Source organism: Salmo trutta, chromosome 32, assembly GCF_901001165.1.
Source record: "Salmo trutta chromosome 32, fSalTru1.1, whole genome shotgun sequence".
Lineage (NCBI taxonomy): Eukaryota > Metazoa > Chordata > Actinopteri > Salmoniformes > Salmonidae > Salmo > Salmo trutta.
The window spans coordinates 37,071,944-37,089,279 of NC_042988.1; the positions used below are offsets into that span (position 1 = coordinate 37,071,944).

Sequence of the window (17,336 nt, forward strand, 5' to 3'; positions counted from 1 at the left end):
CTCAGGTTAGAATAACCCACAGTCATCAGGCTCTCTCAGGTTAGAATAACCCACAGTCATCAGACTCTCTCAGGTTAGAATAAACCACAGTCATCAGGCTCTCTCAGGTTAGAATAAACCACAGTCATCAGGCTCTCTCAGGTTAGAATAAACCACAGTCATCAGGCTCTCTCAGGTTAGAATAAACCACAGTCATCAGGCTCTCTCAGGTTAGAATAAACCAGTCATCAGGCTCTCTCAGGTTAGAATAAACCAGTCATCAGGCTCTCTCAGGTTAGAATAACCCACAGTCATCAGACTCTCTCAGGTTAGAATAACCCAGTCATCAGACTCTCTCAGGTTAGAATAACCCACAGTCATCAGACTCTATCAGGTTAGAATAACCCACAGTCATCAGACTCTCTCAGGTTAGAATAAACCAGTCATCAGACTCTCTCAGGTTAGAATAAACCAGTCATCAGACTCTCTCAGGTTAGAATAAACCACAGTCATCAGGCTCTCTCAGGTTAGAATAACCCACAGTCATCAGACTCTCTCAGGTTAGAATAAACCAGTCATCAGACTCTCTCAGGTTAGAATAAACCAGTCATCAGACTCTCTCAGGTTAGAATAACCCACAGTCATCAGGCTCTCTCAGGTTAGAATAACCCACAGTCATCAGACTCTCTCAGGTTAGAATAAACCACAGTCATCAGGCTCTCTCAGGTTAGAATAAACCACAGTCATCAGGCTCTCTCAGGTTAGAATAAACCACAGTCATCAGGCTCTCTCAGGTTAGAATAAACCACAGTCATCAGGCTCTCTCAGGTTAGAATAAACCAGTCATCAGGCTCTCTCAGGTTAGAATAAACCACAGTCATCAGGCTCTCTCAGGTTAGAATAAACCACAGTCATCAGGCTCTCTCAGGTTAGAATAAACCAGTCATCAGGCTCTCTCAGGTTAGAATAACCCACAGTCATCAGACTCTCTCAGGTTAGAATAACCCACAGTCATCAGACTCTCTCAGGTTAGAATAACCCACAGTCATCAGACTCTCTCAGGTTAGAATAAACCACCGTCATCAGGCTCACTCAGGTTAGAATAAACCACAGTCATCAGACTCTCTCAGGTTAGAATAAACCACAGTCATCAGACTCTCTCAGGTTAGAATAACCCACAGTCATCAGGCTCTCTCAGGTTAGAATAAACCACAGTCATCAGACTCTCTCAGGTTAGAATAACCCACAGTCATCAGACTCTCTCAGGTTAGAATAACCCACAGTCATCAGACTCTCTCAGGTTAGAATAACCCACAGTCATCAGACTCTCTCAGGTTAGAATAAACCACAGTCATCAGACTCTCTCAGGTTAGAATAACCCACAGTCATCAGGCTCTCTCAGGTTAGAATAAACCAGTCATCAGACTCTCTCAGGTTAGAATAAACCACAGTCATCAGAGTCTCTCAGGTTAGAATAACCCACAGTCATCAGACTCTCTCAGGTTAGAATAACCCACAGTCATCAGGCTCTCTCAGGTTAGAATAAACCACAGTCATCAGACTCTCTCAGGTTAGAATAAACCAGTCATCAGGCTCTCTCAGGTTAGAATAAACCAGTCATCAGGCTCTCTCAGGTTAGAATAAACCAGTCATCAGACTCTCTCAGGTTAGAATAAACCACAGTCATCAGACTCTCTCAGGTTAGAATAACCCACAGTCATCAGACTCTCTCAGGTTAGAATAACCCACAGTCATCAGACTCTCTCAGGTTAGAATAAACCAGTCATCAGACACTCTCAGGTTAGAATAACCCACAGTCATCAGGCTCTCTCAGGGTAAAATAACCCACAGTCATCAGGCTCTCTCAGGGTAAAATAACCCAGCCCCCCCCACATGCCTAATTTATTTACCATCACAATTACACCCTGCTCTTCCCCTGTGGGCCATGTTCCAATTCCTTCTGTTTTGCTTCTTCTTTTCAAAAGGAAGATCTACGCGTGTGGTCTCTGCAATGGTTTGGCTGACACACACACAGAGACAAAAACACACTCATGCATGCACACTCCATTCAACTTTCCCCTGGCCTGTACCTCGAAGTCCCTTTCCTCCCCTCCCCTCCTAACTAAACATCGCAGGACAGAAGAAGAGGAACTTCAAAGTGTCCGGAGGGGGTACTCCTTTTTTCCTGCCACTTGTCATCATCCAAGGGCCTGGCTGCTCCCCTTATTACTCTAATTGCTTCCAACTGCTCCAGGAGCCTTTGATGGGGAGTGGAGTGGTGGGTGAAGCCAGCCAGAGAGAGCATGCTGCAAGCACCTGTTGTTGCAGAGCCAGACACAGGTGGGCTGGAGTGTGGCGGTGCTGTATAAAAGAGTGAGGACTGCACTACTGGGGTGTATTCATTTATGCAAAACCTTCTGGGGTAAAGGTTCCCAAAAACATAAAGATCATCTTTAGAGCTAAGATCATCTGAAGTCAATTGATAGGCAATGTATAAACAATGACCTTAATGCATAAGACAATCATATCTGTTCCACACAATTTCTATCTAAATGTTCTGTAATGTTTCTTAGTCCTGAACATGGCCCCTGGTTTCTGTTTCTATTGTATTAAATATAAACATATTCAGGGCGCCCCGTAATTATTGGGACACATTTTTGTTGTTTTGGCTTTGTACTCCTGCACTCTGAATTTGAAATGATACAATGACTGAGGTTAAAGTGCAGACTCAGCTTTAAATTGAGGGTATTTTCCACATCAATGTGGACGATAGCATGATTACGGATAGTCCTGAATTAATCATGAAAAATGACGAGTGAGAAAGTTGCACAAATATCATAACCCCCCCCCCCAATTATTATCGTTAGCATTTCTTAGGGGTATATTTGTGCGTCTAACTTTCTCACTCATCATTATTCATGATTAATTCAGGACTATACGTAATCATGGTATCATCCACATGTGGAAAATACCCTCAAATTAAAGCTGACAGTCTGCACTTTAACCTCATCATTACTCACGATTCATTCAGGACCATCCATAATCATGGTCACATCCAAAATCATGTTGAAGTGTTAGGAACATTCTATTCTTATTTACAATAAAAGTGATTCCAAATTGACACAATGCATTATTTACCATTCATTTCTATTGGGCAGAAAATGAATCTGAAACACAACCAAAACTAACAGCAAATGCATCCAACAAGTTTGAGTCACAAGCTTGATGTAGTCATTGCGTGCTGGGAATATGGGACAAAATACTAAACTTTTGACTACTTTAATACACAACTGAATTTGTCCCAATACTTTTGGTCCCCTACAAAAAAGGGGGAACTATGTACAAAACCCCCACTAATGTCAATTTCACCAAAACCCCCACTAATTTCAATTTCACCTGATATGAATGAAAATACTCTCAAATGAAAGCGGCCGTCTGCAACTTAACCTCATAGTGATTGTATCATTTAGGTCCCAATAAGGTCACTGTATGTGTTTTATTGTCAAACACCAGATCGTCCCCCAATGCTGCTGGAGTACTAGATGTGAATTCCTATCACACAACTGATTACAATAAAGCACTTTTAGGTTTACAATACACGTTTCCCCCAGAAAATAGGTGTCACAGACTGATGTAATAAACAAAAGCACACAACTTTTATTAGTTAGCAATGGTTTCAAATCGTTTCAAACAACAAACTGAGGCAAAATCACAGAGCAAAATGTACAGCGTTCATTAGAGACCGTGTGCAATGTAACTAATTAATTACAATATAATATCCAACATGGGCTGAATGGAGGACTGGGAGCACTGCCCCTACCTCTCTCCAACCAAGGTGCATGAATTAAAAAGTAAAGAGGAGATTCAGCCACTCTTGGAGGGCAATGTAAGTACATAAAGTGCTTCTTTACTTTTACAAACAAAACAGAAGCCTTTTTCTTTACTTCCATTGTCCTCCAAGTTGGTCAATCTCTCGAATTCTGAATGGAGGACTGGATAGCTCTCTGGCGCCATCTTCTGGCCTGAAGTCATACTAGAAATCCAACAGCTGCGGAAGAAATGAAATATGTCATGACTTGATTCTTATACGGTCATTCCTTGACAATAATAGGAGAGGATCTTTAATAGAATACATGGGTATATTTACAGACCAGTTGAGGCAGGATCTTCTCAAAGTGTTCTATGTCAATTCTGTCACAGTCCTCTGCCTCAGCCTGTTTTATCGTTCTTTGCGCAGCTTCTGAGAAATTAAGAGTCAGGGTCTGTATTCCAACAGCAACTCGGAGTAAAGACTGCTGATCTAGGCACAGTTTTGCATTCAGCATTTTAGATCATAATGAATACGATTATATGGATAGGGGGACACATCTGATCCTCGATCAGTATTCCTACTCTAAGAAGCTTTACAAATCCTGGCCCTGATATCTTCATCTCATATGGAAGTTATATAAACACCATCATCTCAGTCTGTATAAATACCTCCATTGATTTCCATGTACATTACAGACACAATCAATCGTTTGAACTTACCTTGAACAAACACATGTAGCATCTCTGCCATAAGGAGGACAGCATCGGCACCGACTTGAGAAAAACAAAGAAACAAAAGGTCAAATGGCGATGACTTAGCTAACAGCCTACAACTGTTGCTTCTTTTGACTAAACATGATCAGGTCCAAATCTTTTCCAGGATAGCTCCATAAACAACTCCAATAGCAAGCAAATCACCTTTAGTTTTCTCCTCCTTGAAGAAGCTTGACAGGAGTTTGCTAACCGTCTCCTAAAAAGAAAGAAAAAACCCATGATTCTGAATAACACTATGTTCGACAACAGTACATTAAAGTTACTGTAGTGAATTGCTTCCAAAAACAACTGCCATTGTTGTCAAAAGTATCCAGTCGGCTGATAATCTAGCTAGCTACCCCGCTGAATTTGCTCCATACAGTCTGTTCAGTCTAACATGAAAATGAGGGTTGTGATCTTGCTTTAGTTACAAAATGAGGGTTGTGATCTTGCTTTAGTCGAAACGATGTGACTCACAACATAGAACAATGAATAGTATTTTGGCAACTTTCTCTTACCTTTTTGAATGTGATTTCCGTGCTGCTTTCCGCGCTGCTTTCCGCCATTTTCTGTTGTGTCGATCAACGCGCTCTCAGCAGTGATTGGCTGCATCGAGTCCGTGATTCTTTACGTAAAACGCATCGCGCAAACCATCAAGGAGTGACCACTTCTATTCCAAAGTAAAAATAGTACCAAATAGAAAAGTAGAAAATAATAAATGTCTTAAGAAAATGTGTGTGCTTGCTAGTTTGTCTTTAAATTATTTATGGTTGTGAAATAAGTTACAGTAGTGGTAGTGGCTGCAGTAATAATGGTAGTGACTGGTTATAGCTGAAAAATTAGGTAGATGGAAAGATGAATTGATTGATTGAATATACAGTATAACCCACTAAAATAACTCCACACCTACAAACCACCCCAAAATAACTCATGAACTAAGCCATAGCCTATGACAACCCATGTTATTCCAGTTTGTCTAGAAATGTATAATTGATGTGTTGGTTTCACATCTCCATCTCAACCAAAAATCTAAATTAAATAATAGGACTAAATCAAATCAAACTTTATTTAAAGTGCATTTACAGTTTTAACAGATGGAACTATTCCAAGCAGAAGATAAATCTCTTTCAAATGTTGATATTTAGTTGCATTGACAACCAAACTCAATTCAATAATACTTTTGAAATACAGTAAATAGCCTAAAGTTAAGGCTATCTTACAAACTAATGTAACAATAAACCTTAAATGAGTAACACATCCATAGTTACTGTAACTATACATTTCTTCTTATGTAATCATATAAAGTGTGTAGGTTGAAGATAGCATACATACAGTAGGTTGTTGAAGGTTTGTGGAGATCTTCACAAATGTGAAAATAATCTGCGCAGAATCTCAAATGGCATTGATCACTTGCACTTTTAATGTCATTTCAACTGCATTCCAGGTCATTTGGTTCTGCTATTAAATGAAGCACAGTGATAACACATTCATCTGTTGTATAAATAAAATATCATTGTATTCCCATTTAAACATTGCTGTGGTTTTAAATGGTTGAACGCGCAGTGAAAGATATTTGGGTGACAACTAAACCAAAAATCAGACATTGTTTTTCCATTGGAATTTGGTTGTGCTTTTAGATGGTTGAAAGCATTGTGATAAAACATTGGAAATTCAACCAACTTTTAGCTGTCTTTTTTGAGTGGGTAATCTCATTGATTAACGTCTCAACCCAATATTTCCCAATTAGCCACGTTGAAAATATGTGGTGTGCCCAGTGGGATATGGAGGTGAGTGTATATCAGTGTGTGTGTGTGTGTGTGTGTGTGTGTGTGTGTGTGTGTGTGTGTGTGTGTGTGTGTGTGTGTGTGTGTGTGTGTGTGTGTGTGTGTGTGTGTGTGTGTGTGTGTGTGTGTGTGTGTCACAGCAGCGGTTTGACCAGGTAGGTGTGACAGGGCTTGAATTTTATGTGCTTGCCCTCGACACCTCTTCTGACAGGTGAACCTGGTAGAGAAAGATCTTCATATCCACCTTCAGAGACACAGAAAAGTCACAGGGTTAGAGGAGAGAGAGAGTGAGAGAGAGAGAGAGAGAGAGAGAGAAAATAGGAGAGAGAGAGAGAAGATGAGAGAGATAAAATAGGAGAGAGAGAGAAAGAGAGAGAGAGAAGATGAGAGAGAGAAATAGGAGAGAGAGAGAGAGAGAGAGAGAGAGAGAGAGAGAAAAGAGGTGAGGGATGGTTGAGTTGAATTTTACAGCCAGTAGGGGGTACAATGGCTCTACTCCTGTAAAGTCATAAGATTATCCACAAGCGGGCTTTCCCAAGGAAAACCAGTCAGATAAACATGCTGTATTAGAGATAGAGAATTACACTGGCCAAAGAGATCACAGCAATCACAGCCACCAATTATCATACACCATCTATCTAACCGCTCACTTCCTCAGGCAACAGTTCAGACCACCATATTTTCCATCCTGAGAAAATTGCAAGTCTTTCTCAGGCATCCCGAGATTCCCGTTCAAACTGGAAATGCTATTTAAAAGTATATAACACCAGACCAAAAATTTGACATAATCAGACATAATTATACCACTGTAAATTGAGAAATATACACAGGAATCTAATTGTTTCTTGTTGTATTTGTTGCAAATCCATCAACTCCAAGTTCTCTCAAAGTCCAAACTATTTTTTTGTATGTAGCCTAGTTTTAATGTAGGCCCGTGAAGCACTGTTGGCAGACTGATAAGATATTATGAAGTTATTATAGCCTAGTGAAAATGGCATTCATTAGCTAATAAGCCGCTAATTGTGTTGACTGGTGAATATCCCATGCATGCTGTGCTAAACAACCAGACAAGCAAATGACTGCAATAGTGGAGTTTCAGCACCATGGACAGAGGTCAATCAATTCCCAGCTAATCTGACTACAGTTAGACCTGTGCTCTTGTGTTTATTAGTAAATGTCTATTTCCTAGAGTAGGGGAGAGTGGGATAAGTCGAGCAATTTTTTTTACATTTGGCATCACCGACTCAAGGGAAACATAGTATTATTTCTAACAAAGATATCTGCATATATTTCAGGACGATGTGTATCCCCGGAAATAATCAGAATTCATGTAAATATTACAGTTTTGAAAAAAGTTATCGTACCCCTTACCCCGGGTAAATTGAGCTGCGGGACAGGGTTAAGCTGCCTACACATTTCTGTACTGAATAAAATATTACCACTACCTTTTTAAAACCATGTATATCTTTATTTCCCAACAAACACTTTGTACTATTCAAAAACACTTTTGTCATGGTTGTCGTAAGGATTTGACCAAAATGCAGCGGGAATATGTATACTCATCTTCTTTTTATTTTGAAGAAGGAGAAACAAATAAATATGTATACACACCAAAAAACGAAACAGTCCTGTCAGGTGCACAAACACTAAACAAGGGACAACTACCCACAAAATCCCACAGAAAAACACCCCTCTTAAATAGGACCTTCAATTAGAAGCAACGAGGAGCAGCTGCTTCCGATTGAAGGTCAACCCCATTAACTAAACATAGAAATAGAAAGACTAGAACGAACATAGAAATATACTAACATAGAACATTAACCACAAACCCCGAAACACATAAAACAAACACCCCTCTTACATAAGAACATAGCCCACCCCGAAACACTCTAAACAAACACCCCCTGCCACGTCCTGACCAAACTACAATAACAAATAACCCCTTATACTGGTCAGGACGTGACAACTTTTAACATATGCCAGGCCTTGTTGTTACCTCATATTCCAGTGATAATGCCTTGCCTTATGCCTGAGAATAAAACACTTCAATTTTCTCTACTTGCCTTTGGCTCAACCATTGGCTCAATTTACCCCATGGCCAACACTCTATTTAACCCAAGGCAAACATTTTGACTATATTAGCCCACACATCTACAAGGATGCACATTCATAGTAGGTTTAGGACCTCATATTGAAGCTTATTACTTATCTATATAACAACCTTAAAATGATCTACTTCGAGTACAAGCATCATGAAACATCTGGCAATATATTCATTTTACTTGGTGAAAATCTGTTTTTAGGACACAATGTAACAACGGGTAGCTGGAGCTCGTCTGAGCGGTTGGGTTCTGTTTGATGTCATATTGATATGTTAAATAAATGTGTAATTAGTGATTCCCTCGAACCTGCACCAGAACCTGTTTTTAATTTGTTTTGTTTGTTGTATATTAGCTGTGTTCTCCTTCACTTTAACCAGGCTAAAAAGAGAAGCTTGAATGATTCAGGTTTTATACTAATGGTGAAGGAGAAATAACAGTTTGCAAGTTTTATAGACTTATTTATTTTGCCACTCAACCCAAACTTTAACAACCTGTATATGTGTTAGGCAGAGCTCCCCATGCTCTTGTTTAAACCTGGGGTGGCATATTGTGGCAGTTTGACTTATGCATTTGGTGTTCTTTCAAATTAACTACCAGTGGCATTTTCTGATGTTTTCAACGTGATTCTTCTTTGCTTTCACCACAAATGGGAAGAGAACAAAAACATCTCTGCATGAACTGGAGCACACATTTCTCCAAAAAATGTAGCTCTGCCCAAGTACACACAGGTGTGAAGAACAACATGTTAAGCTTGTATCGGCCCTTACCCAGAATCACCAACCCACATTTTTAATGATCATGGTCACAGTATGGATAAGGTCCACATGGGGAAAAATACATTGATCCTTAGTGGTTTTGGAACATTCAGCATTTCATTAAAACAAACGACTAGAAACATTTGAAAGCTAATATGCTCTTTTAACCAAAGCAGTGGAGCAGAGCTTCATATTTCACTACCTAACCAGTTGGTCCAGAACCCATAGCCTATGAAAACCCTATTAGGACCATGAGCATACCACCGTGCATCCCACTGCTGCCTTGCCTATGAAGCCAAGCAGGGTCATTCCTGGTCGGTCCCTGGATGCTGCTGAAAGTGGTGTTGGATGGCCAGTAGGGGGCACTCTTCGCTCTAGTCTTAAGATCAAAATCCCAATGCCCCAGGGGAAGTGATGGGGACGTCGCCCTGTGTAGGATGCTGTCTTTCGCATGAGACGTTAACGTGTGACCTTACTCTCTGTCACTAAATATCCCATGGCACTTATCGTAAGAGTAGGAGTGTTTCACTCTGGTGTCCTGGCTAAATCCGGGCGCCAGGTAGCCTAGCGGTTAAGAGCGTTGGGCCAGTAACTGAAAGGTTATGGTTTGAATCCCTGAGCTGACTAGGTGATATCTGTTGATGTGCCCTTGAGCAAGACTTAACCCTACTTGCCTCTGTTCTGGATAAGAGCATCTGCTAACATGTGCATTTCCATCATGCATGGCACACCTAACCTTCCCCTCATTTCTAATTGGCATGTATCACTCCTCACCTCTCCAGCTGTGGTGAGTGTTCTGGCACAAATGATTGTCATCATCTGGAAAGGCACTATATAAATGTTGGGCCCTATAAAATGTTTTATTTTTTTTGCCTGATTCCGATTAGTCTTTTTCCAAATTCCGTTTCCTCCATTTTGTTTAAGGTTTCCGTTTCCCCGTTTTTTTCCCTTCATTTTATCAAGAAAAAAAAAACATTTTAATAGAAGACAACTAAATTGGATATGGTCCAAGCACACCAAGAGAGTTGTGAAGAGGGCACAACAAAACCTATTCCCCCTCAGGAGACTGAAAATATTTGACATGGGTCCTCAGATCCTCAAAAGGTTCTACAGCTGCACCATCGAGAGCATCTTGACTGGTTGCATCACTGCCTGGTATGTCAACTGCTCGGCCTCCATCCGCAAGGGTAGTGCGAACGGCCCAGTACATCACTGGGGCAAAGCTTCCTGCCATCCAGGACCTCTATACCAGGTGGTGTCAGAGGAAGGCCCTAAAAATTGTCAAAGACTCCAGCCACTCTAGTCATAGACTGTTCTCTCTGCTACCGCACGGCAAGCGGTACCGGAGTGCCAAGTCTAGGTCCATGAGGCTTCTAAACAGCTTCTACGCCCAAGCCATAAGACTCCTTAACATCTATTCAAATGGCTACCCAGACTATTTGCATTGCCCCCCCCCCCCCCACACACACCACTGCTACTCTGTTTTCACCTACGCATAGTCACTTTAGTAACTCTACCTACATGTACATACTACCTCAACTGTATCGGTACCCCCCTGTAAATAGCCTCGCTATTGTTATTTTACTGCTGCCCTTTAATTACTTGTTACTTTTATCTCTTATTCTTATCTGTATTTTCTTTTTAACTGCATTGTTGGTTAGGGGCTCGTAAGTAAGAATTTCACTCTAAGGTCTACACCTGTTGAATTCGGCACATGTGACTAATAGAATTTGATTTGATGTTCTAAGTCCAAAGCAAAACAACATCAAGAGACCCCTTTTGAGGTCTGGATTTCTTTTGCAAATTTTTGATTTTGGGGTGTATTTACCCTTTAATTCCAGTGTGCACCTACAGTAGCAAGAGGCAGTTTAGAAGTGCTTTGGAGTGCACATGTGATGGCAGAGTTCACAAAACAAATACCCACTGTATTGATTGGTAAGGTAAGCATAGGCTACTTTGTAGTTAACATCTAATTGAAAAGGTTTATGGGAAAGCCTTTCCATCTACCAGAATACTTTTCATTAGAATCCTCGCTAACAGCTACACAAAGTGGCATACTTGCGCACCACACATACAGACAAGGAATTCCAATCAAATCAAATGTGATTGGTCACATACACATGGTTAGCAGATGTTATTGCGAAATACTTGTGCTTCTAGTTCCAACAGTGCCACAATATCTAACATTTCCACAACAACTACCTTATACACACAAATCTAAGTAAAGGAATGGAATAAGAATATATAAATATATGGATGAGCAATGACAGAGCGGCATAGGCAAGATGCAATAGATGGTATAAAACACAGTATATTCATATGAGATGAGTAATGCAAGATATGTAAACATTATTAAAGTGGCATTATTAAAGTGACTAGTGATCCATTTATTAAAGTGGCCAATGATATCAAGTCTGTAGGTAGGCAGCAGCCTCTCTGTGCTAGTGATGGCTGTTTAACTGTCTGATGGCCACGAGAGAGAAGCTATTTCTCAGTCTCCCGGTCCCAGTTTTGATGCTCCTGTACTGTACTGTACTGTACTGTACTGGATGATAGTGGGGTGAACAGGCAGTGGCTCGGGTGGTTATTGTCCTTGATGATCTTTTTGGCAAACCTGTGACATCGGGTGCTGTAGGTGGTGTCCTGGAGGGCAGGTAGTTTGCCCCCGGTGATGCTTTGGGCAGACCGCACCACCCTCTGGAGAGCCCTGCGGTTATGGGTGGCGCAGTTGCCATACCAGGCGGTGATGCAGCCAGACAGGATGCTCTCAATTGTGCATCTGTAAAAGTTTGTGAGGGTTTTAGGTAACAAGCCACATTTCTTCAGCATCCTGAGGTTGAAGAGACACTGTTGTGCCTTCTTCACCACACTGTCTGTGTGCTTGGACCATTTCAGTTTGTCCGTGATGTGTACGCAGAGGAACTTAAAACAAACTTTCCACCTTCTCCACTGCTGTCCCATCGATGTGGATAGGGGGTGCTCCCTCTGCTGTTTCCTAAAGTCCACGATCATCTCCTTTGTTTTGTTGACGATCACCTCCTCCCTATAGGCTGTCTCGTCGTTGTTGGTAATCAAGCTTACTACTGTAGTGTTGTCTGTAAACTTGATGATCGATTTAGAGGCGTGCGTGGTCACACAGTCACGGGTGAACAGGGAGTACAGGAGGGGGCTGAGAACGCCACGAGAGGGGTCCCAGTGTTGAGGATCAGTGAAGTGGAGATGTTGTTTCCTACCTTCACCACCTGGGGGCGGCCCATCAGGAAGTCCAGGACCAAATTGCACAGGGCAGGGTTGAGACCCAGGGCCACGAGCTTGGAGGGTACTATGGTGTTGAATGCTGAGCTGAAGTCAATGAACAGCATTCTTACATAGGCATTCCTCTTGTCCAGATTAGATAGGGCAGTGTGATGGCGAATGCAGGAAGTTGCAGAAAATACAAATCACTGATGCATTGTGTTCATGTCTTATGACATGATAAACTTGGGCAAATTTATTCATTTTCAATAGGCTACATTTTGTTGATCCCTACTTAGTTATATACATTTTTGAACATTGTTCAATTCTGTTTTAATGTCTGGATTCAGTCAGCGTTCTCCATATCGCTGATTTTCAGGGCCCTATAAATGCAATCAATCAATCATTACTACTACTGCTGTCACTATCATAAATACTTCTAGCAAGCACACATATTTTCTTTAGGAAATGTCCCTTTCTAGTAATATCTTTGGTTATTCTACTAAAAGTTAAACTTACTCAAATTACAAAACAGAAATTAAATCTATTACTCAAATGTTATCAGCAAAATTATAATCAAATCAAGAATGTTATATCTGGGGATCATGTAGGAAACATGAAATGGAATATGATGCAACATAGGCCTTATAATATCCACAACATTGAAAACAATTGGCATTTCATTACAATCAGTAAATCAAGGAACATAAGACACCTGAAAACAAATTGTTACAATCAAACCAAATCATAGAAAAAAATATAATCTACATTTATTTTTCAACAAAAAAATCCATGTATCCCATCCAGTTTGGATTTAAAAAAAAAATAATGTAGGTACAGTATCATCCAGCCTCTGATACATTCTCGAAGATGCTCAATTGATGAACAGACCCATGGACCGTCCGCGGATAGACCTGGCTGGGCTGACCTCAACCTTCTGGGTCATCCATCTATATGGAAGATTAGATTTTAGCATGGTAAAAGAGTTGCAAAAACAGTGACTCGTAACTTCTGTTGGACTCTTGCATATGACTTTAGACTTGACTATTAAAACATTTAGTCAAGGATTGAATGAAAATATATTTTTAAACAAATTGACCTTTGACCTAGAAGAGTCTAACCTGCAACGCAATGTTAACCTGCATGGATCATAACACACATCTGTTTCTGAAGAGAGAGACTTGAGATTTGACTCAGACTCGCCCTGTTATGACTTAAGACTTGACTGGTGCTGAAAGACCTGTGACCCAGACAGTGACATATCGATAAGACTGGCTGCATGTGCTGGATAAAAGCAACCTACACACAACCATGTCAACACAACTCTCATTAAAACATGTTTTCAACGTGAAATCACAACAAAAGTGTCAGCGGATTTAGGTGAAAAGTTGGGTGAAAAAATACAAAATTCCCTTACGTTGATGACTTTTTGCAAATCCAATCAGTTTTCCACGTTGATTCAACATCATATTTACTTTTTTGGTTGAAATTACATAGAAACATTGCTGATTCAGTCAACAAGTTTTTGCCCAATGCTCCGTTTTGATTTACCTTCAGACTGACAACTCCCTTGACCTCCACCTCCATGCCTCCTATATAGTGAGGACCCGCCCAGTCTGCCGTATCTGCCTCCTCCTCAGAGGAAAACCTCACGTATCCCAACGCACTGGCACTCTTTGAGTCAGAGTCCTGTAGAGTCTTCTTGATCTGTTTTCAAAGGATGGACCATCACCATAACCAATAAAAACGCCAATAATCCAAGAAAATACTTTGATTTAAAGGGGTCAATCTGTGATACCTACATCCATATATGGACTTTTAAATTACTGATATACAGCCATTGATTCTTGATGAATATAACTTCTAAATACCTCATGACATTAATTCAAAATGCAAAATATAAGCTTGTTTTACTCCACTGACTGCAGTGTAAAAAAGGTGGAGGGGTGGATGCTATGTTGTTTAAAACTACAGATTGCCCCTTTAAAAAGGTATGGTTTAGGCCTTATCCACGTGAGGCTAATATTACAATAATTGATATAATGACTTATCAGCCTACCGTGCATGCTGTAATGCTGCCCCACTGTCGGAATTAAGCTTGTAGGTATCCTTCATTTATGTTAGTGCTGAGATCCTTAATGACAATGATCCTGTCCAACAGATACAAAATAAAGCCATTCATATTTTTATTTTAAAATGTAATCATAGTAAAGTAACTATATTGTGTGTCTGTAATAGGAATACTATGAAAATACACTACATCCATTCATAGGCTACTAAGAACTACAGATGTCGGACCTTCATTTGATAACCCTGTTGTTGCAGCAAATCAAAGACTTTATTTGGCATAACTAAAAATGTCCAATAATTATAATCAACATTTCCTGTTGCTGCAGGATTATTTTCCTGCTGTGACAAACTGGTCAAATTAAGATCCTACACCTGTAAGTGTGTTTTAGGATGGTCAGAAAAATAAGTGTTTGTTTACCAGTTTACACTTTTCGGCCAAATCAATCATGTTTTTTTTTAGGGAGGGATATGTACACTCTCCTTTGAGGCTCCATTTTCTCCATAACTAGAGGGAAACAGAATAAATCAATATTTCATTTCATTTAACCCTGTGAAAAGCTGTAGTCTTTGGATATTTGCTTCAGACAAAAACAAAATCGATCAGCGTAACTTCTTCTATGCTTTATAAAATATATAAAAAAATGTATCAGTCATAATTAACTTAACATGAAAATAACCTGTTAGAGCAAGATACAATTAATATTTCCTTTGTAGACTTTATTTTCTGCAATAAAAAACCTAAAATGTGATCTTTCACTAGAAGTATAATGATATATATATTGTCTTACATACCAACAGAGGTCGTAGAGAAATACTTCCACCTGTTTGTTTGGTAGCCCTAAGAGCATTGCCTAGGAAAACCCATTATAAGATAGAATTCAACAGGTGGATTCGGGGTGGGTACAAGGTTTCTCTTCCTGCTTCCCAAGAAGATGTTGCAATCCTACTCTTGGCTTTCTACAAGTTCCATGTTACTCACCCTGCAGCATAGCTCACATATTACTGGATTGAATTCCACAGACATTTCTGAGTAAAAGGGCATTGTTCCCCCCTCCTCCCCATTGTGATATGTTGCCTCCTAGGAATGAATGTTAAGTAACAATAGGTAATGATTAGGGTCATCTTGGGGTCATGATAGGGGCTGCACCAAATGATTGATGTATTATATTAATTGATTATGCTTATGTTGTATTAATAGAAGGGGAAGGGCTATAAGACCCTCCCCCACTACATTTATAGGGTCCTGGACCACAGATTAGCAATATATGCATTATAAGGTTTAATACTGTTCCACAGTTCTTTCCTAGTCTCTGCCTCTTATAAGAAACGGTCTGAGCAGATGTGTGAGCCATTGCGGTCAAAACAGGGTGTCTGTGAGAAAGCGCCTCAAGGCTAAAAGAGATACATAGACACAGACCCCTGCAGGGGAGTAAATAGATAAGAGACAAGTCAGACACACCACTGTAAGCCACATGGGAATGGACAATTACTGCTGAGCCCTTAGAAAACACGGGACTATTGTTTTCTCCTGCAAGTTTGTATAACTGTATATGCATGGGCTTGGTCTCATGAGTAGAAGGTGTTGACGTAGGCAGTTACATCACTAGGGGTTGACTGCAAGCATATTAAAGCAACTTTTACCTTTTTTATTCTTACTCTTACTCTTTATTCTTACTTTATTCTTACTCTGAAACATGCGTGATGTGTTTACATTGTCATCTTATGACTGCAGTTGCATTAATAAAGGTTTGATTGATTTACTTAAAGAAGATATTGTCTGATTGCTGATTTCACCAATAAGCCAATGATTGACAAGGAACAAGGAACCTACCCCAACAGTAACATTAGGTGACAGTAATGTTAGGTAACTGGGATTACTCACCACGGACTGGAAGAAGCGTTTTCCTTTAACGAGTCCGACAAGAAAGATATACTGCTCTCCCGGGAACAGGCCCAGATCCACATAATTTGCGTGAAGAAAAGGAAGGAGGAAAAGAGGACGCAGATCAGGCTGCCTTTTGAGATTCCATAGGCGAGCAAGTCAACTCCCATTGCCATCAATTCTACTTGCTAACATGCAATCATTGGAAAATGAAATGGATGACCTACGATTATGATTATCCTACCAACGGGACATTAACAACTGTAATATCTATGTTTCACATAGTTGTGGCTGAACGACAACACAGACAATATAGAGCTGGAGGGATTTTCAATGCACCGGCAGAACAGAGAAGCTACGTCTGGAAAGATGAGGGGTGGGGGTGTGGGTCTATTTGTCAATAACAGCTGGTGTGCGATGTCTAATATTAAAGAAATCTCAAGGTATTGCTCGCCTGAGGTAGAGTACCTTATGATAGTCTGGTCTACAGCTTATCTACCAAGAGAGTTCTCATCTATATTATTCGTAGCCATCTATTTACCACCACAGACCGATGCTGGCACTAAGAGTGCACTCAACCAACTCTATAAGGCCATAAGCAAACAAGAAATGCTCATCCAGAAGTGGCGCTCCTAGTGGCCGGGGACTTTAATGCAGGCAAACTTAAATCAGTTTAACACATTTTACCAGCATGTCACATGTGCAACCAGTGGAAAAAATGTAATATATTTTTTTAAACTCTGGACCACCTTTACTCCACACACAGAGATGCATACAAAGCTCTCCCCCGCCCTCCATTTGGCTAATCCTACCATAATTCTATCCTCCTGATTTCTGCTTACAAGCAAAAACGAAAGCAGGAAGTACCAGTGACTCGCTCAATACAGAAGTGATCAGATGGAGCGTATGCTATACTACAGGACTGTTTTGCAAGCAGACTGGAATATGTTCCGGGATTCATCCAATG

The 17,336-nt window shown here is 40.3% G+C and overlaps 2 protein-coding genes across 2 annotated transcripts in view; both read right to left on the reverse strand.

The window, feature by feature from the left end:
- Positions 1-3,613: 3,613 nt before the first annotated feature.
- LOC115171813 (centromere protein X) lies at positions 3,614-5,140 on the reverse strand. Its single transcript, XM_029728963.1, has 5 exons — positions 5,061-5,140; positions 4,708-4,759; positions 4,510-4,563; positions 4,131-4,219; positions 3,614-4,027 (listed from the first exon to the last, which is right to left on the reverse strand). The coding sequence occupies exons 1-5, from the start codon at positions 5,106-5,108 to the stop codon at positions 4,013-4,015; spliced, it is 258 nt and encodes an 85-aa protein (XP_029584823.1). The 5' UTR covers positions 5,109-5,140; the 3' UTR covers positions 3,614-4,012.
- Positions 5,141-14,865: 9,725 nt separating this feature from the next.
- The window catches only part of LOC115171814 (transmembrane channel-like protein 6), a 30,156-nt gene continuing 27,685 nt past the window's right edge, over positions 14,866-17,336 (reverse strand). The window contains exon 12 of the mRNA XM_029728965.1: positions 14,866-14,992. Within this exon, the coding sequence (XP_029584825.1) occupies positions 14,944-14,992 (49 nt within the window). The 3' untranslated portion in view covers positions 14,866-14,943. The remainder of the gene's footprint in view (positions 14,993-17,336) is intronic.